The following is a 20377-nucleotide window of genomic DNA, read 5'->3' on the forward strand; positions in this document are numbered from 1 at the left end:
TATCCCCGCAGGAACAGGCTCACTCATAAGACGGCCTTGGCCTGTACTGTCACACTGTGTTATTATTGATGCTCTTCAAGAGACCCTCCTGGTCTCAAGGTGTCGCTTCCAGAGACTGAGGGATGGGTAGAATCGGAGGTGAACTCAAGGGGCCATTAACTGGGATTTCTATCTCGTTGAAGGATTCAGTGAAAGCTAACGGTTCTGAAATCACCTGGGGATATAGTTCCTTCGCGTAAAATTCCTATAGAGAAAATGTTTAGAGTGTCTTTAGCCTATGGCTCGTACCTTGAGCAATCTCACACATGGACGCCGTAGAAAGAGCTCTGGAGAATTACAAAGGAAACTACGGGAGAGGGTGGAAAGTACCAGTTATTGGAGGTGGATTAACTTATATCTGTCCCGGAAATAGGAAGTACACGTGAAATCCAAACACCCTCCGTTAGTTCTGACAGACCCATTACACCAACTCACAGCATATACCCTGCTTTGACGCATCTGGGCTCCCACAGCTGGCTATCGTCCTGAAAAAAAGGGGGAGGACGACCCCCAGGAGGACCAGGTCTTCTATCGTAGCCATTTCCTGGTCGACCGTAGCGAGGATGGTTATAGTGGGGAGGCCCTTCGTTCCTAGAATCATGAGAATCCGACGTTCTAGTTTGGAGCCACATGAAGGGCCACATCGGGATGAAACCTATAGCATCTATGGGTCAACACAAACATAACATGGAAAGCGAACTGCAGGACCAATGACTACTCACATGTCTCATCCCAGTGACATTTATTCTCGCAGCCTGTCCATTGATCTGCCCACCCGAGCCATGCCATGAGCTCTTCGACATTTTCTTTCCATTTGAGAATGTTCTTTCTCAATGAATGACTGGCGAAGGTCGGATTTCCGCTTTCTTCTGGTTCTATGATTCTCCTCGCAGAATCAAAATGACGGAACCATTCTCGCTCAGTGCCGAATCCAACATCGATAATGGTTCGGCAGATGTTGTCTAAGGTGTCTTCCACGGCTGATTTCAGTAGCGATTCTTCTGGATTGAGGTATGCCATTTGATCAGGTGCTAGGAGGCGGGTATAATGGAATTGACATCGTGAGTGTGTTTCTTTAGCCAGAGATGATATAGTTGACCAGGTATCATCATCAACGCGTCGAGGGTCAGTGGGGTATTCGAAATACGGGACTAGCAGAGTATGCGTGTTATGTCTGAGCATCATCATCCATTCTTGTAAAGCAGTCTGGTTGCTGATATTCATTTGAACTCCGCCGTCAAGTATCGACTTTAATTGACGGAGTCTTGTGTTATATCTCTGAACAATTTCTTCTGCAACGGTGGACCAGTCCGTCCCAGAGCAGTCCGATGTGACCTTGCGATCAAGACCGTGGCGGTCGTCATATCCCAGATTTCGCAATGCCTTTCCCGCTGCATAGTTCATAATCAACGCGTCGCTCTGGGTGATGTTATGAAGAAGATGGCTCCGTCGTCTGATCATTAGCTCCCTCAAGGCACGTTCTCGAGTCCCATTATTTCCAGGACCAAGCCAATAGCCGTCTTCCGTGAGATTTAACTTCTTTCTTTCTGAGGAAAATCGAGCAATCTGCTGTTCTGCAAACTGCGATGAATAGAAACTCAAAAAGCCGCAGGTCATCAGTTTCACTCGAGTTTCTCCCCTGCCTGGTCCCATGGCTGACGAGCCATAGTGCCAGGTAGCACTCTCGAACCAGCCCCAGGTCTGGCTTTCCAGGAACGGTTCCTGATTTTCTCGACGCCAGTTTGGTGGCCTCGGTGGATCAGGAGGATCCGTGGAATGATCGGGGTTATGAGTCTGGGTCGGTAGCGGGTAGTACGAATTTGATGGTTGAGTTTCAACCTTATCAATATTCCTATCCTCGATATCTCTCGACGAACCGAATCCATATGCTAACTGACCCGAACCGTCCGAAAGAAGTGGTGCAGTAACATTCAGCTTGCTCATCAAACGGATTGATGGACTGATGAAATTGCACCATATCAGTTCAAAGCCGGCGTTCATCCGGACAATGCCTTCCACTCCCCACCCGAGACCTCCAAGTCCACGATCTTGCACCCAGTTGCAGATGCTCGTGGCACGGGAATACTCATCGAAAAGCCCTCTCCAACGACCCTTATTTGGAGGGCCTGTCAGATTACCATAGATAAAGAGATCCAAGGAGTCCATCCGACCGGTTCCCATCAAGGTGGCAGATTCACCATCGAAGTAAAGGCATCCTACGGGCCGAGTTGTCTGGTAGGTCAGCAAATGTGAATTGCGGTCTGATCCCATAATTCCATAGGACATCTCGCTAGAAATAAAATAAATCAGTAGATGTTCCTTCAGCTTATCCAAAATAATGGTTAATTCACAAATGATCCGTATACAAGGACACATGCACATTCAGTCAACTTACACATCAAAGCCAAACCACTCCGGACTGGGAGGAGTGTTCGAGTCTCTTCTGCCATGATACAGACTGGTATAGGCCGGGATCTTGAATGTATTCGGCCACTCCTGCAGGAGACCGTGAAGAGAGGAGAAGATATGTGGTGCTGAAGAAGTGAAGTTAAATTTTAATGATCCTTTATCATTCTCGATTTGCTTGTCGTAGTTATGCTGGGTTTTGATATCCTGAAACACGACCTGCTGGCTTGCCACGGCTACGATCAAGGAGAGCAACATAGCCCGCATAGGCATCAAGGCACCCATCGTGAGTGGTCGTCTGCTATCACCGCATTTTTGCATCTAATATAATAAACATGTCGATAGCTGCTATTATTCGATTATCTTTGGGTCAAGCAGAATTCTCTCCTTGCCTTGTTTCCTTGGTGCGACTAGTTGACGCGTCAGCCAATCGCACCAATCAGCAACTCGGGATAATCCTTCAACAAAGGTATAGGCACACAAGAGCTATAGTATAGGAGGTACTTAAAGATCACTTGAAATAAGAGATTAGACAAGATAACAATAGATTGTGCTCGGTATGTCTGTATACCCAAACCCCGTCTCGCGAATGAGACCATCTTATAACTGCAGTTCTTGCAGGAATGCTTTGATGTCCTTAGTTTAGATAAGAGATCTCGAGTATACTTAATCGGCATGTGCTAATATGAGTGGAATGTCTATATAGTTACCAATTAGTTAACTACGTCCCTAGGATTTGTAAGCTGCCCACAAAAGGAGTTCCCAACCTTTGAGAGGACCGGCAACCACAACCTTTCATTGTGCTATCCACAAGTGTTTGGAGTGTGCGAACCAAAACATTCTGTGAGTTTGTAGTTATCCACATTATTTTTGAACAGTGGATATGGTGAGACCTGACGCCGACGATGTCGGTGACGATAACTGGTATCGCATACAAGACCCTCGTCTTCGAAAGCGGGTGCAAGATCGGCTAGCCCAGCGAGCTCGGAGTCAGTAACATTGTCGCTCTTTCTATTTCCTCGTGCTGTGAGCGAGATAGCTAATGTCAGGCTCAGGACGGCGACTGGCGGAGTCTAAGAAGAGAGATGGCTCTACAAGGCAGTCATCATCGTCATCGAAAGATAGCATAAATGACACGGAACACAGATCTTTATCGATAGAGATATACCGTCCGAGTCCCGCTGTCACTGGTGGGTCACTGCAGGATCAGGACTTACTGGAAGTGCCACGCTCGCCTAGCTTTTGTCAGGTCTTGATCCCAACGTCTGATCCCTCCAGAAGAGTATGCAATCAAGTCCCCATCACGGTTTATGCCGCACTGTGGGAGAATGGCGCTATGATGGGACTTTCTTGCTCGACGAGCGTACCAGCACGATCGTCCTCTGCGGGAAGCCATATCCCTGAACCGTTACAACCGACGTCATTACAACTGACGACAATACATCCTCTGTGGATTGATAGGTTCCCTTTCCCACGTATGCGCGACAACACCATTATGCTACTAGGCCTCATTCAGGAAGACGACTTTCTCCGCGATCTATTCTGTATGGATAGTTTTGAGATAAAACCAGGTGGTGCACCCTGGGATCCTACGGCATGGAAAATTGGAAAGAACTTCCAAGAAAAATGGGGCTATTTGTTCTATTAAGCCTGATTCTCGATTTGCAAGGCTTTAGAGTCCGACAATAGCCTTTTCAACTGCTTTGGCCAGTTCCTCAGGCATACTGGCATTGGGACAGTGGCCTGAATCCAGGAAGATCGTCGGCACCGGTTTACCGGATTCTTTCTCCAACAACTCGATGCATCCTCTCTGGTACTCTGGGGGAAGAGTTTTGTCTTTCTCACACACGATATATACCACCGGAATGAACTTGTACGCCGCATAGGTCAACGGTCCAGAAAAGCTAACTGCTGAATGATGCGGCATCATTTCGGTGACCTGGACTGCTTCCTCGGGAGGAAGATCAGAGAGGACAACTTTTGCCGCAGGGACAGGATCCAAGAACAAGTAGTCGCCCTGTTCCAACACATTATTTGTATTGATTGTCAACGAGAGAAAGAAGCGACGCACCTTGGGGGTCATAAAATCAGGCACCATCCCTGAAGGACTCGCCTTTCCTACTTCAGTGACGATTGATGTCAAGTACACAAGCTTAACAACTCCGCCCTTTCTGCCTTGGGTCTCACGATCTGTCTTTGAGAGACCCTTTGCGCTTTCGTTCCCAACCATGCCGCCGTATGAATGGGTGAGGATAACGACACTTTTGTCTTGATCGCACAGCCTCTCGATGATCTGATGGAAGGCAGCCGCATCCTCTTCCATAGTGGCTCCAGGTTGCGGCGGCTTGCATATGACAGACGGCAGTTCGCCAATAATGGTCTCGTAACCGAACTTGCGCAGATTCTCGGCTAAAGGCTCATAAAGAAAGGCGGGGGAGAAAGATCCAGGAACGATCACAATGGAGGGCTTAGTGGGAGCCATTTTGAATAGGTCGTGGTTGATATTGCAAGCAGTTGTTTGCACTTGTACCTGGAATTGAGATCATTTATCTCGTCTGGTCTTTCACGGAGGGCAAGTATGGGATCTTTTGCGGGAGGAATTGAAACTTATAACTTCCAGTCATCCCGAATGAACAACACCATTAACGATCAGAAAGTAGTTAAAGTCACACAAAGATTAGTAAGAAGTTCTGTGTAACACACCTTATTCCCTGAGGATTTCTCTTTAGAGCCGTCAGAAAGTCCGCAAAGGAGGGAGATCCCCTGTCAGAAACTTAACCCTTTTCGTAAATCTCCCTAGAATGGGCAATTCTTACTTGCAGCTGCAGTAGGAAGAAGTACGTTACTTTACCTGCATGAGCGGGGTAATAGCGTCGAAGGTTGGAGGAGAAGCAGTACTAAGCTTCAGAAATTGCACGTCAGGCCTCTGAAATTCACTTCATTCCCAGAATATCTTTTTATATTCTGAATTTACAGCCTCGCTGCCCCTCCTACTGCTCAGTTTCCGTCTACACCTTTATCTGTTGTATCCTCGTGGAGTCCGCCATACCTATTGGAACCTGTCTGCGTTGGCGAGTGTACACTATATACTATTTTTGTTGTCGCTTTCAACTACCGGACGATATCAAGGCTCCACCACACGAGGTACTCAACTATGAGCCAATATACAAGGAGACCTATACCGAGAACTTTACGCCGTTTAAGCTGATGTTCTATCATCTATTCGGGAACATTAGCACGTTGCTGAATGCTGATGAGGATCCGATCAAACCTATGCTGCTGCATATGGACATTGCAAAAGTACTGGCCCGCTTCCTGTAATCTACTTGGTAGATAGTCGTGGTGAACAGGAGTCAGATGTCTAAGAGCCTAAGAAGAGTATCTACTTGTCCCTCACATATATTACCTATATAAAGCTTGCGAATACCGCATTGTGGGCTCTCAGAAGGAATAGAATGGGGCTCGGTGGGAATCAGAGAGGCACTGATTAAGTATCTAAATATAGGATAATCACGAACCTTTTTTTTTGACGGTTCGGCATCACTGTTTTTCCAAGTCATGCGATTAAAGCTGGTCGAACTAAACGGGAGTGTTCATCGGAGTAAAGAGAGGAGGCGGTCGTTCTAAATGTGAGGGGTAACGCATCGCTTATATTCGGCTATCTAAGGACAACGAACCTCCTTCCTAGAACATATCACGATAGCTATAAGACGCTTTCCTCGATATATTATGACTATCTTACGAGCTGGTAGAGATCACCAAAACCAGACCTAAACTGCATGTCGTGACTGTTTCATTTTCTGAATGTGTTATAACGATGCCTTTCATAGAAGTCGCCGGATACCTCTTCCACCGTCTGCGACAGATGGGAGTCGGTTCAGTCCATGGCGTTCCAGGGGACTATAACCTTACATTGCTGGACTATGTCGAACCTGCTGGTTTACGATGGGTGGGTAATGCGAATGAGCTGAACGCCGCCTACGCCACGGACGGATATGCCAGAATCAAGGGCATCGGGGCACTCGTTACGACGTTTGGCGTTGGAGAACTTTCTGCGGCAAATGCGATTGCGGGGGCATATACTGAGCGAGCTCCTGTTGTGCACATTGTCGGCACGCCGGCTAGAGAGTTGCAGGATGCTCGAAAATTGATCCATCATACCTTCAATGACGGGGAGTACAGACGTTTTGCGCAGATCCACGCCCACTTGACAGTGGCTCAGGCTAGTCTGAGGGATCCCCGGATGATTCCAGAACAGATCGATGATGTTTTGAGACAATGTATCATCCACAGTCGACCTGTATACATTGAAGTGCCCGTTGATCTAGTGGACCAACGCGTGCCTGACGACAGGCTCAGTACTGCCATCAACATAGCTGCGACCATCCCCTTACAGTCTCACAATGCTGTGCTGGATCGAATACTGGGACGCATGTATTCGGCAAAGCAACCGATTGTTCTCGTTGACGGCGAGAGTAGAGCATTGGATATTCTCGACGAGATACAGAAGCTCATACATGCGACCAATTGGCCAACCTGGAGTACGTGCTTTGGAAAGGGCCTGCTGGACGAAACAGTGCCTAATTTTCATGGAATATACCGGGGAAGTTTCGATGATGCCGCTGTTCGAACATTTATCGATAAGGCCGACCTAGCGCTATGCTTTGGTCCTCATTTCAGTTCTACCAACACCTTTTCTTACTCCAACATCCCCAATGTTGACAGAACGATCTTCTTCACCGACACGGAAGTCACCTTTGGCAGCGATGTCGTTCGAGACGTTCCAGCAAAACACATTTCATCCCTCCTCATCGAGAGCATCGATATCTCAAAGATCCACCGTTATGACCCTTATCCTAATTTGCCCCGTGACCAAGCGCTATCATTCTTGGATGTCACTGGAGGCGAAAGAATCACTCAAGATCGACTGTGGAAACTTCTCGCGAGCTTTCTTCGCCCCGGTGATATTGTTCTAGGCGAAACAGGAACGCCAGGCTATGGTGTACGGCAGATGAGCTTGCCTAAGCACACACGGCTCTTTACGCCAGTTACGTGGCTATCAATTGGCTATATGCTTCCCGCAGCGCAGGGAGCCGCGCTAGCACAAGAGGAATTAGTGACATCTTCCAATTATAACGGCATTCAAGATGCGCGAACTATTCTGCTCATTGGCGATGGAAGTTTCCAAATGACCGCTCAAGAACTTGGGACTATTATCCGACATCAGCTGAATGTTGTGATATTCCTGATCAACAATGATGGATATACTATTGAACGATGTATTCATGGTCGGAATCAAAGGTACAATGATATTGCGCGGTGGAGATACCTACAGGCCCCTGGCTTTTTCGGTGCTCATGAAGATACGTTCATAGCCTCAGCGAGTACTTGGCAAGAGTTGGAGAAAGTCCTTACCAATGAGACGGTTAGCAGTGGAAAAGGGTTGAGGTTCATTGAGTTGCTTCTGGATCGTGAGGATGCTCCCGCAGGGCCATTGTCATACCTTTTAGAAAACCAGAAGACGGGCAAGCGTAACGTATAGAACGAGGTCTGGAGGAGGTTACTGCTGAGTGTAAGTTGTGCCGACGGTATGAGAAAGGGCGGGAAGTGCAGATGTTGACATAAAATCCATAGAATGGGCCCGAGCTACAATAGCCATGGACTATCGCTTTAGGATAGGCGTGGTTAACCAGAGAGAAACGGAAATCAAAGCAGGTGTCAATCAGAAGTATTATTATTAATGCAGAAGCCTAGACAGAAAGTCAAAAGTGAGCGACCGCGATCAGAGGTATCATAAAAAAGCAAAAGCTATATACAAGCTGTAACGGGGGATATGTCATAAAAGCGTTATATAAGCGATTCAGGCCAACACCTATCCCAGTGCTCCAAGAGAGTATCAGGATAGATACAACATGATTGATCCAGTGCCCATGAACAAATCAGATACATATAATGAGGTCCCTGCGGGCGAAGAAGTGCGTATAGCAACATTATTTCAGCTAAGAAGCGGTTGCCGTTCCCCTGGAGTGTCATCTCGCGTCCCTTGCACCGCTGCCACATCACTATATACCCCAGACGCCGCCATTATTCTGGCCTTCCACCAGACGAAGCTCACCAGAACTGTCCCTACAAGAAATGCCACCAAAGTAAGCATAGCGTTGATTGGTATCGGGTTTCGATGGAATGCTTTGAACGTAAGAGCATCCAGGCCGGCCTGGGCGAAGTTACAGATACCAGCAAGACATATAACCAGACCGTACACTTTGCCAAAGGTCTGAAAGCCGAACACCTTCGCTGAGTAGTCAGAGACAGCAGTGTAATAGAATGGTCGATAAAGGACGAAGAGCGCGATGTTAGCATAGCCTGCCGCTGGACTACCCGGGATGCAGCCTAATATGCCAATTAAGGTTGCAACGGCCACAAGAACCAGAAGTACGACTGGGGTAGTCGCCGTGTCAAGTATAGTGCCAATGAAAGGAACAGACAATAGACCGCCCAATGGGAGGAGTAGGTCAAAGATCCGGTTCAACTGGTCTGCTTGGCTAGGAGAGCCAAGAAGATATGTGTACTGCTGGCGAACCGTAGCAACAAAATAGTTGATCCGTAACATTTGAATGACGGTGAAAAGGGTGATGAGAATGAACCACGGCGACTTGATCTGCTCTAGTGCGGAAGCGCCATGCATAGCACCCCAGACGCCACCAACGGAGTGAGTGTTCTCGGCTGGCAGCGGAGACTGTTTCTTGACAAATTCCTGCTGCCGACTGGAAAACTCGGGATCAGAAGGGTCGAAATTCAGATCGGATATCTTGCGGTCACCAGTTCCATCGTCCAGAAGATCCCTAATCGAACTCACAACGCTTTCACGACGGATTCTGCGCTCGTTCCTCTGTCTTTCGCGCTCGGACTGATCGACACTCTCATCCAATCTGTCGTTAACCTCGGCCGCAATTTCCCCTTGAGCCTGCTGGACAAGCTCCCCAGCGGTCTTGTAAGAAGTTGATGGCATTAAGAATATCTCCGCAGCCAGAATGAAGAGGGGCACGACGAGATACAATGTGAAAAATGTTTTGACAGAGAAGCTTCCGGCTGTTGTTTCATTCAAGATACGGAAGATCAGAAAGAGAGCGCTTGAGGCATCGAAAGCACCAGTGAGCATTGACAAGATTAAGCCAGAGCGGGTCGGAAACGTATTGGAGAGATGGAACGACGAAATAAAGACAAATGGTCCACCCAAGGCCAGGAATAGGTATCCGGGCATATATCCATCGAATGGTAGATCCTGAGAGAACGCAAAGAGGGAAGCACCCAAAGCTAGACATATGCTCCCAATTATGCCGCTGACTCGTGGGCCATACACATCGAGAATTGTCCCGACGGGAAGAGCACAGACATTGGTGGCGACGGCGGCTACAGTAAACATTAGATTCAATCTGACTTCGGTTAGCAAGATGTATGCTAGGAGGACTTGGACCAACTGACCGAATTTCCTGGCCGTAACAAACCAGGTCTCCTCTTTGCAACTCTTCCTTCGTACAGTAATCGCGATAGACCCCCTCTCGAATCAGTACCGGCTTTATGGCAGCGAATCCAAACACGATACCAGCCGCGAGTAGACAATATATGACAGCGACAAGAACTTGGGCTGAATCACATGCTGTTAGTATACTGCATAACAATTGAGTGTGAATATGCAGTGAGGAACATGGCTAACACGATACTAGCGCGTGCAGGAGGGGAGCGCCTACCGATTCTCTTCCCCTTGTGCACCTCAAAAGCACCCGTGGTGTCCAGGATATCCCACTGCGCAGCATCCCGTGGAGGTTCATCATGCTCTGAAATCCCAGTCTCCCTTGAAACATCTGGACTGTCTCTGGTCTCTGCTGCCTCATTCCCGATGAGAGATTCCCTCTCGTCATCCGCGTCTCCATGCGTGCTTTCAGCCCATGATGGCCCAGAATAAGGATTGAAATTCAATCTGTTTCTGATAGAGTATTGACCGATTGAGGAGGGAAATGATGAAGCCGTCGATTCTGGCAGGTATTGGGTATCATTCTCTTCATCATGTGAGCTTGCATTGGAACCTCTGCGGCGGAGGAAAGCTGGCGGACTATGCTGCCATGACTCCAGATAGGAGACACGATGGAGAGACATGCTTCAACGTGTGTTCTCTACAGAAAAGAGAAATTGGGGGAAGGAAAGCCAGGCTAAGCTGTCGATGTGACCAAGTTCCACTCTTCCGAGATAAGCTCTTATCTCGGAAGTTAAGCTCGTAGTTGCAATGCCAAGATAGTCTTCGAGACAGTGCTGTCTAGGAAAGGAAATAAACCAGAGAATTATCAGGCCAAGCAAACTGAATCCAGATCAAAAGAACCGGCGAAAGCCAAGCTCTTCGCAGCAGTAAACGTAACTAGGCAACAGCAACACTAACAGTCCGATTGACATGCAAGAGATACAGCCTGGAACGGTTATCTGACGTTCTCGACAGGATCTTCCGTTTTATATACACTGGGTATCGCACGAGAGAAAGAGAGCAGAGACAGGATTGGGATAATAAAGAACCTGCAGGACAATTTCGCAGCAAGCTGTTGACCCCGTGACCGGCGACCTCCGGGCCAAGACTGTCGCCACCGCCAGCCAATCTTGCAGAAAGCGACCTTCTTCCAACTTTTTTGCCAGTGCTCAATTCTGATATCGAACTTTGTCGTCTTCAAAACTTGCCAGAAAGCCAGATCTCTGCTGCATCATCAGTCTTCACAGTCCGGTCGCAAACCTCTCACTAAAACCAATGACAGCATCGCATTCGGCCTTCTCCGCAGACGCTCGGGCACTATCCGTGCCGGATATGATAGCCTCTCGCACGGTGCCATGGGTGAGCTTTGCCATACAACGGATCTTCGTTGGCTTAAAAAGTGGACGTGCGACTGAGATCGAGAACAACAGATCTCATATAGAGTCTGCTAGCGGGATGAACATGTCATATCCAGGCAGACCAAACTAGAGGATTCTCCTATTTGGTCGAGTGGCCTAGCGCCAACAGAAAATATACACCGGAAAGGGATCCACGTACTTAATGTCACTAGATAGGCCTTTCACCCAGGGCTTGACGGCCATTGCTGGGATCGAGGAAGCTAATCAGAACCATCCTAACCTAATATTCAATTCCAGAGCGATGCTTGCACCGGTCCGAATCGGCCTGTATGGAACCCGACCGGCTCATTGATTGTGCCTCGATTTTCGGCAGAGAGATTACCTACCAATGGACAAGGCAGACCCAGCCGACTAAGTCAGCTTGCTTTTCTTAACTAACTACCTAGGTAGTTAACAATATGTCTGACTAAGTGTCATTATTCAGACTGAAAGAAAAGGTCAACAGATGAGCATGGCGGTTCATCCATCTCCTGCGAACTGTCGAACTAAGTGTTCTATTCCTCCGAGTTTAGACTGGGGATTTGGTGTATCCATGGATGAGCATCCGGTCCATCATCAGTGAGCAGATAGGCGTTATGTCTGCAAACAATGCCCGAACGGGAAATACCTCAGTCAGGTTGATTATCGCAGCTTTCCACGCCGGTCTCTTTAATCACCGGGGGCCTGCAGGAGCCTGGACTTGGGTTTGTCTGGTTTGGCGCTCACGCTGATTTGGACACGTCTGACGAAACGGTCAGCGGCTACCTAGGTTGGATGGGAGTGTCTATGCTTGTTGGAAAAGGTTAGAAGACATTTCTTGAGACCATTCTTGGATTTATACCCATTACCCTAGGGCGTGTTGTCTACTGCGGTATGTGAGGGTTCTTTCTGATACTCAACGCTCCCGACTAGAGAATTGTCCTGCCAGAGCAGTACAAGGATATTCCGGTTGACTTTGTAAATGAGCTGGATCAAGAGCTGCAAAGAGCATGTCTTCGATCTGCCGCAATTCACCTCGACATCGATTGTCTTGATACGACGCCAGGGAAAGCAAACGAGTATGCAACACCTGGAAGATTGAGTTCAGACGATATCTCTCGCTGTATGGGATTGGTTTTGGAGAAGGCCTCACCAGTAGCAATGACAGTTGCATCATACAACCCAAACCTCGGGGATCGAATTACCATTGCTGAAGCAGCCATCGATGCTATTTGCGAAGTTGTCGCTTCTGTTAAGGAAATATAGTCACAGTTAAAACCGAGTTTTCCTAAAGAGAACTAATTTTGTCTTTCCTTCAGACAACAGAGAAAATATATAAGGCGATGGCTTGGGAGATATACTCTACTATCCGGTGCATCCTCCTCCCTCCGCGTTTGCTACGGGCTCAAGTTTTGTTGAAGGAAGTCTTACTATGCTAATCACAGAATATGTCCATTGATTGCAGGTTACCTAGCCTTTGCGAACTTTGTCCACAGCGGCTCATGCAGCAACCTGTCTAAGCAGCTTGCCTCAACGCCTACTATGACTTCTATTCCACCATCTGGCAAAACCGGAAGTACAACCTGCAAGCCGTTGATAACGCCCACATGGGGGGCCCGTACAGAATCAATTCTGCCACCCAGCAGCGAACCCCAATCTAGAGAATATAGGTCGAATTTCACCCATGATGTCTGCACACAATGAGATCCCGGGACGTCCAGAAACGCTGTCGGAAAGAGTTGGTTCACATCTTCGAGTTTCTCAATAAGAGTTATCACGTCATCGGTGAATTGGTTATCGGCACGCTGGATCGCCTTGCGGATCAGAATTGCCAGGTCGGCAAGGTTGGCGGAGCTGAGTATTTCCCGGATAGGAGCTTTGACAGCGACATATTCGAGAAAGCAGCCTAGGGTGCTCTGGTGAATAGGAGGATCGATCCGCTCGCGACCATCAATAGCGATATTGAAGACAGATATCGGATTACCCTCCAACGAGTCAAGCGGCCACTGTACAGCCATGACTGTGCGCCAGAGAAGAGCCGAGAGAGCATCATTAGTCGAGATCCATTGCTGGTCAGAGTGTTGCTTTGCATTTTCTGGCGATGCCTCAGCCTTTAGCGAGGCCAAAGACTCTGGGGAAAAGTAGAAGACCTGTCCACGATGATCTGAAGACAGCATCTTGCGTAGCGCCACGCCAGGCGTAGCAGATGAGAGTGTGTACTCGGGGTGATCTTTCAGCAATCCCTGGTTACGACCCGATGGCTTCATGACGCGTTCTCTGTCGCTGAAGATAGCCCCAGGAAGCTGAATGGGCTCAGCAATTTCCAGGCCCTGGGCACGACGGCACTCTTCCGCCCATACTTTGGCCCAGGTGTAGAAGGCCGTGCCATCGCCAACCATATGGAAGATGCACCATGTCAGGATCAGGCCGCCGTCAATAAAGTTGGCCTGCACCAGGGAGATAGGCAATTTCTCTCCAGGTAATGCCCAGACAGACCGGCGACACAGAATCTCTGCGTCGAATGCCGAAAGTGGGAAGTTTTTCGATTTGAGCCCCGCATAAGTCAGTGGGAAGACGCCCTGCGCTCGTAAGTCCTTGACAACAATGTCTTCGATATCTCCATCATTCAGTCTCTGCAGCTTCAGTACCCCTGCCTGTTTCGAGCCAGCATCTGGCACGGCCTCACATGCCAGTACTGAAATCTGGTTCTTGGCGGCACTGTATCCTGTCTTTAGAACCCTAGCAACTTCGTCCATATCATAGCCCTCTGGAAGCTGGAAGAGGAAGATGTAGCGAAGGTAGCCCTTTGGCCCGATACGCTCCAGGTGCGTGAGAGTTGGAACATCACAGGGATATTGCACAGAACCCATTATTATAAAGTGCAATTGGGGGCCGTTTTAGAGTAGCAAAAATCAACAGAAAGAATAGTTACTCAAACCGCAGGGAAATAACTGACTAGACATCCTCTATTTATTATCATCCTCCAAGTAATTTCGCCGATCCATCATCCCCGCTCGACACGGTCCTTTCGTTTACACGGCCTGTGCGAAAGGATTAGAGTAGGTGGGGTTTCAACCCGATGGCCTGTGAGTGTCATTCATTCAATCATTAGTTTACTACGCCGTATCTAAGAGTCCCAGAACAGAAACCAAGCATAGCCTTAGTGCATTTTCATAAGCATTAATAACTCTTCAGGGCATTTAGCGTATGCAAAAGTTCGTATGTACATCTTGGCACCCTGTCAAGTGAAAAAAGAAAAGCGCATGACCATTTGGAATGAATACGATTTTTAATATATCGAGATAATCCTCTGGCTCACCATGAAGATTGCAATTTCAGGGTAAATACTATCCCCCCCTGTCCCTTTTCTTACTGTCTGTGTTGAATACAGCGGGGCAAAAGAAGGCCATGGATAAATTGTCATTGCTGGTTAGATCTTGCATCATTTAAGTAAGTCGAAAATCGGCATTTAGCAACCATCGAAAGTCCGTAACATTGTGATTGGTGCCCGCGCTCAGATTATGTAGCAACTATTATACTTAATTGCAGTACCATTAGAGGAACTCCAGTGCAAAGACCCCTGACTATATTGATAGTCTGACAATGTTTTGGGGGAATTTTATGTTTGAGCAGAAGGAATTTTGCGTGCAACAGGGGGACAAAAACATCCAAACTACCGCCATATTCCATCTCAGTCCTTGCGTAGGACTTTTCAGATCGAAGAGTAGCATACTACAGAACATCTTGTAGAAGAACTACCCAAAGGGAACAAGAAACTAGGTTTCTAAGTGCGGTGGATATGTAATATTCACTTCATGCACTAAGTATAAAGTGAAGGTGCATCTATACTATTGCTTTGAGGTTCCAAGACGGTGTTCAAAGTGAAGAGGCTGGCGCAATGATTACTCCGACAGAGTCAGATCGTAGTCCTGCATGTCATGGTGGCTCTGTAATTCGGCCAGATGAGCGGATTATGCGGCGCTAACTAAGTAATAATGGAGCTAAAACAACCAGGGATGCTTGTATGTATGTACATGAATGGGCTTTTTCTGGAATTCTTGGATCATGTATGTATAATACCGCCAGTTTGGGACATTGAAACTCACACTCACAGTACTTAGATGCATTCGCGACTATTTATAAACTCTAAGATTGAGCAACTAACTTTCTGATGTCGTATTTGCAATGTCCTTCCCGGGGAGCTTCTTTGGCAGTGAATAGTTAACACTTTTGGTGGGCTAGATCTAATCCCATTTCGGTGACCCTTTATGCTCCCACGACATACCGATCGTCTATCCTGTGAGCAGGATTGAGGATACTTTGGATGTTCGGTCAACCTACTTAGATTCACTTTAATCAGCGTATCATTCTATCTTTCTGAAGCCTTCCAATTGGGTTATGTTCTTTAGCGCGCTTGCAATAAAGAGGCCTTAGCTTCGCTGGTTGCTCCTAGCCAACCAGTACCAAAAAAAAAAAAGATGTTCGGTCCTGGATGCCAGTTAACAATTGGCGCTATCAAGTTTCGGACCCCAACGTACGAGTAAGCCAGTCAGCGACTGTGAGATTATGACCTTGCGCAGTGATTTTCATGATCGGCGTCTTCATGAGATAGCGTTCAGGGACGATCACAGAGTCAGTGCGGTTGATCTACAGTGATACCGATATAAAAAGACCAGCTCCATTTCAGCGCTAAAAGCTACCGATCGATCAACACTACAGGCGTAGATACACGGGCCGATCCGCCTACAAGCCGGATTACAGTAGTGGCCTACACAACTCCGCCCAGGCGCTTGCACTGAGCGACACTGTTCTTGTCTTCGGCGAGATACAACATTTCGTTCTTGATGGACGGGACGGGCTTGCGATAGCTGGAATCAGGGACCCAATCGACTTTAAGATGTTTCAGGTACACGGGACAAAATCAGAATAAGACATTGTTCCCAGCGCTAATAGGTCAGGATCATCGAAATGCGTCTGCTTCGTGTCGAGTTGCCGCTTTCCAAAGATAGAACAGTAGGGTACTGTCCTGGACTCGTGGTACAGGGATCGTTGCGGGAAGTACGTACACTTCTAACATCCAGGCTCAGGGGCCATGATGACCGATCACGCCGTTCTGACTCAACGACCGGGTCGACCTCCTTTCCATTCTCCACGAGCTTTCCCTACTGGAATACAGCGAGTGACTTCGTCATGGTAAGGTAAACGGCCGAGTCTGCGTGGTATCGTCCAGGACAGATACGACACCGAACCCGAAGACCATTGTATAGAGATCCGGTTTGGTGATATGGCCGTTACTCTGAGGAAACGCTCTGGTTTGAGAGTCATAAAATCAGGTATGTCTCTGGCTCGTGGAAAAAGCCCCTAAATGATAGTTAGATCGAGACGATCGTGAATCGAATTTATCGCACGTTTATGGCCCTAGACAGAGGGTCTTCCTCTAACTTACCACATGCTAGGAATAAATATGCACCCTTCGGGATGTGATATCCTTCGACGATATCATCTTCAGTGGTCATGTGAGCCAGTCTTATAGATGCCACTGAATGCCAGCGCAGGACTTGTTTCAGATGGCGCCAATGTAAGGAAGACTGGGCTGGTCGTCTGACCTGGAAGTCTAGCAGAGTCGATCACCCGATTAATCTCATCTTGGGTCTTTCGTCGACTTCAGGAAATAACGCCATGGCGAGGAAGAAGCATGCGATTGATGAGAGAGGTCTAATGTGACAGTTTGCATAACCGAACTCTAGACCTTCAACACGACTCTCCGTGAGAATATCATATATGCAGCGTATCGGCCACGAAATCTATTTCGGGGTGCGACTCTCCTTTCTGAAACAGTTCAGAGATAAATGAAGGCTTGTAGATTCTGAGTTTCATTTTCTGCTTCACATAGGAGTAGGGCTTTTGCACAACATCGTCCATAACTCTCCTCCAGCTCTGGGCGGTCTTCTTGAATCCGCTTCGCTTTAGGGCCCAGCGGTAGTGGTGCTTTTTGATGTCGCAATAACAGTCTTCGACCGATATAGCACAAGGATAACCTCAATAATATAGAGAACGAGAGAAGCCTCCACTATGACAGGCACTTGAGAGCAGGTCTAGGGAAGGGAATTTTGGAAAACATGCCCCGCGTCTTGCCACGGTGGAAAATCCCTAGTAATATAGACAGCACTGGACCTCCCAATGAAGCTCCATTAGGCTGGATATTTGTCTTGAGTCCTCAATTATTATTCGCCTAGTGCCATATCTCCTCAGAGTCGGGTGGCCAGTGAGAGCAGATCGATATGGATCCAATGCTGACATGGCGCACGTTGCTGACTACGGCACGGGGTATTGGTTAGGTGGTCTTCACTGCTGTCATACTTCGAGACATCTTGCGTGGCGCTTTGTATATGGATCAATCGTAGTTCAGAAAAAAGTAAGACCATGGGACTGAAGACTCCGTCTGTTCACGTGGACTACTAGAAGCCTTACCTCAGCCATTATATGACAAAGTAGGCCTCAAGGCGACAATACACAATTGATACAGGCATCATGGCACTTTTGATTGCGATGATATCCTAAACGTAAATATTGCAGCAAGGGATTCGCGGGACGGCAGAGCATGTTGATCGTATCGTTGTAGGAGAACATCACGAAACCCAGGGGCCGTAGATCAAAATAAATGTTCATCTCAGGAGATCGTGATCGCCCATAAAGGGATTTTGGACCCCGCGTCTTCAAATCTTCGGACATTTTCTAATGAGACGGGGTTGGTTATATGTGCATGTCATGTCGAGCATCCCTGTCCAGGCCCCCTTTCAGCTCTACGATCTGCAGGTTCATGCAACAGACCCTCGCGCAAGATAATCAGATACGATCATCTCATCTCTCCACTACAGGGAACAAGGAGGTCGAAATAAGGCGAAACCTGTCTCTGTTGCTGTATGTAAGGGATCTTGGTGGCGGCGGGGCCGGAAATCTCCTCTCACCACGAGGAGTGGAAGAAACTCGAAGAATGCCAGTCGAAAACCACGAGCATTCCAATGATTTAAGCTTATTCGGACAGCCGGGGAAGTGACACGCGGTGGAATGATGTGTGTTTCATTGTTATTGGAAAGTTGAATCCTTTCTTTTTGCGGTGTTCTTGCGAGAATATAGATGATTAGGCGAGAACTGCGTATACAACGGACGCATAGCAGAGGATTCAACCAAGTGTTGCTCTGTGCGCTTACTAATTATTAATATGAACTGCTGTTGAGAGAACTAACTAATAATAATAATAATGTCGCTGAGAACTCAGAACTAGTGTTCATTTCCTCGGCTCCTGCTTAAGTGTCGTGTTACTCGTATTGAGAGGCGCTGGCCGCGCAAACCCCATCGACATACGAAGGCTAGGCCTCTCTCGAAGGCAAGGAAAAAAAAAATCAAAAATCCCACCCTCCACTTAATTATCTTGCCTTTCCTTGCAAATCTGTGCACGAGACCACCCACTACTCTGCTCTGGTTGTCATCCCTGTTCGTTCGCGATTATGGCAGACATCGTTGGTTGTACCATAGGATCATTGACGAGGGTATGCAATTGCCTAACAGCGTAAGGATTCCGTCGGGAACTGGCGGCTGCTTCAAGGCCGGCAAACCGGGGCCGACCCGCAGGCTGGACGAAGTTTTTGAGCTCTAGAATTCCAAGACAATACTAAATAATAATAATGCAATGCTTCTGGACCTCAGCAGTCAAACCCCACCGTGTCCGGTACGGCGGCACGTTGAACCCGCTGAGGAGCCATGGATTTGGGCTTTTTTTTTTCTTACTGTCCGATGTAATAAGTAATGGATAATTACTAAAAACCGTAGATGGTGCTCGGCAAGATCGTAGAGTATACTGTTGGGGAAGTCGGATACGCAGGCAGACAAGTCGGGCATACGCACTCCCCTCCCTAGTCGCAGTCGTATGCCTTATCTCGCTTCTCTGGGATGTTACGCCCTCGTTGCGTGGTCGTGATGGTTGGTTGCCGTTGGTCCGCGATAAAGTCGCATCATGAGCTTTCGAGGGCCGATGTACTCTAGTTCGAGTGGTTATCAGCACTTAGAGAACCCTGAAGCTGCAACCCGCTTTCTAGCAGCACAGTTAGTGTCAAGTTGGCCGTGATATAGCATAGTATAGTATAGTATGGTATCGTCAAGTAGGGCGGCGGTCAACAGAGAGGGCGTCTCGCTTATGTGATAGTGAGATGTGACTCGGGGCCTGTCCTGATCCGAAAAAAAAAAACTCACCAGAACTACTCCGTAATTGAATACTTTTTCTCGGTGCGAGTCCGTAAATGATCTCATATTATAGGTTAGGGCGTTAGTCACCGCCACCAGCGGGAACCAGTTATATATATCACAACTGGAGGATCCACGTCCACGGCGCCACTTTTTGGGTTCCCGGAAGAACTCATGCGAAGACAACCGGGGATGAAGAGAGGAGAGGAATAAAATTTCTTCTTCTTTTTCACCGTTATCCAGTGTACCATAAACTCAAACGACAGGACAGGTCGTAAGGGTTTTGTACTTATATTGGCCGATCCAAAGGGATATATCAAGTCCCACCGGGATAAAGTAGCTTCGCAAATCCTCGCAGCTGATGTGCACCGATGAACACCGATGCCCATTGTGCTCTCAGCCTCTTCTGAAGTGGCTGGCCAGACCCACCGACGTGTTTTGGATCTGTGAGGCCAAGGAACACTCTAGATAAGGCTAAGGATGTAAGGAAAGACTAGTGAGCTGTCCGAGCCCTTCACGATATACATCGAGTAGTGCGACACCACCCCACCACGGCGCCCTGCCATGCGTGCTGCTTAATATAGCTACCGACAAGCAGCGAACTGCTGATTTGGACATGTTCGACTGTCAAACGGCACGTCGGGATACCCCCGTGGGCCGATCGAGCACGGACAAGGACGCTGGGGCGCGAATGCATCCGGTACGGACTGTTAATCCGAGCTTTTTTACAATACCTATCCAAAGATCTCGGCATCCTGGAGGACGAATCGAGATGCAAGGTGAGAGACACCGCCACCCCACT

The 20377-nt window shown here is 48.0% G+C and overlaps 6 protein-coding genes across 6 annotated transcripts; 2 read left to right on the plus strand and 4 right to left on the minus strand.

The window, feature by feature from the left end:
- Window positions 1-470: 470 nt before the first annotated feature.
- Window positions 471-2730, minus strand: C8Q69DRAFT_509601 (hypothetical protein; the record flags this gene model as incomplete). Its single annotated transcript, XM_028633108.1, has 3 exons — window positions 471-694; window positions 762-2329; window positions 2435-2730. The coding sequence occupies 3 exons, from the start codon at window positions 2728-2730 to the stop codon at window positions 471-473; spliced, it is 2088 nt and encodes a 695-aa protein (XP_028482669.1).
- Window positions 2731-3328: 598 nt separating this feature from the next.
- Window positions 3329-4093, plus strand: C8Q69DRAFT_509602 (hypothetical protein; the record flags this gene model as incomplete). The annotated part of the gene is made up of 2 exons (XM_028633109.1): window positions 3329-3434; window positions 3501-4093. The coding sequence occupies 2 exons, from the start codon at window positions 3329-3331 to the stop codon at window positions 4091-4093; spliced, it is 699 nt and encodes a 232-aa protein (XP_028482670.1).
- Window positions 4094-4105: 12 nt separating this feature from the next.
- C8Q69DRAFT_78713 (Alpha/beta hydrolase fold-1) lies at window positions 4106-5182 on the minus strand. Its single transcript, XM_028634040.1, has 2 exons — window positions 4517-5182; window positions 4106-4462 (listed from the first exon to the last, which is right to left on the minus strand). Exons 1-2 carry the CDS (start codon window positions 4925-4927, stop codon window positions 4118-4120), a joined length of 756 nt encoding a protein of 251 aa, XP_028482671.1. The 5' UTR covers window positions 4928-5182; the 3' UTR covers window positions 4106-4117.
- A 904-nt stretch (window positions 5183-6086) lies between these two features.
- Window positions 6087-8214, plus strand: C8Q69DRAFT_78728 (thiamine pyrophosphate enzyme). Its single transcript, XM_028634041.1, has one exon. The coding sequence runs from the start codon at window positions 6263-6265 to the stop codon at window positions 7985-7987; it is 1725 nt and encodes a 574-aa protein (XP_028482672.1). The 5' UTR covers window positions 6087-6262; the 3' UTR covers window positions 7988-8214.
- Window positions 8215-8440: 226 nt separating this feature from the next.
- C8Q69DRAFT_488182 (putative MFS transporter Fmp42) lies at window positions 8441-10599 on the minus strand (the record flags this gene model as incomplete). Its single annotated transcript, XM_028632037.1, has 3 exons — window positions 8441-9878; window positions 9928-10090; window positions 10194-10599. The coding sequence occupies 3 exons, from the start codon at window positions 10597-10599 to the stop codon at window positions 8441-8443; spliced, it is 2007 nt and encodes a 668-aa protein (XP_028482673.1).
- Window positions 10600-12595: 1996 nt separating this feature from the next.
- C8Q69DRAFT_79155 (transferase family-domain-containing protein) lies at window positions 12596-14433 on the minus strand. The gene has a single exon (XM_028634042.1). The coding sequence runs from the start codon at window positions 14202-14204 to the stop codon at window positions 12801-12803; it is 1404 nt and encodes a 467-aa protein (XP_028482674.1). The 5' UTR covers window positions 14205-14433; the 3' UTR covers window positions 12596-12800.
- Window positions 14434-20377: the final 5944 nt, after the last annotated feature.

The sequence above is a fragment of the Paecilomyces variotii genome (genome assembly GCF_004022145.1).
Source record: "Paecilomyces variotii strain CBS 101075 chromosome Unknown C8Q69scaffold_11, whole genome shotgun sequence".
NCBI classification, from domain to species: domain Eukaryota; kingdom Fungi; phylum Ascomycota; class Eurotiomycetes; order Eurotiales; family Thermoascaceae; genus Paecilomyces; species Paecilomyces variotii.

Excerpts from the sequence above, each read along its gene's own strand:
- C8Q69DRAFT_78713 (XM_028634040.1), bottom strand. The coding sequence starts at position 4,927 with ATGGCTCCCACTAAGCCCTCCATTGTGATCGTTCCTGGATCTTTCTCC. Across the intron at positions 4,463-4,516 it reads CTGATTTTATGACCCCCAAG|GGCGACTACTTGTTCTTGGA; the intron begins GTGCGTCGCTTC and ends GTGTTGGAACAG.
- C8Q69DRAFT_78728 (XM_028634041.1), top strand. The coding sequence starts at position 6,263 with ATGCCTTTCATAGAAGTCGCCGGATACCTCTTCCACCGTCTGCGACAG.
- C8Q69DRAFT_79155 (XM_028634042.1), bottom strand. The coding sequence starts at position 14,204 with ATGGGTTCTGTGCAATATCCCTGTGATGTTCCAACTCTCACGCACCTG.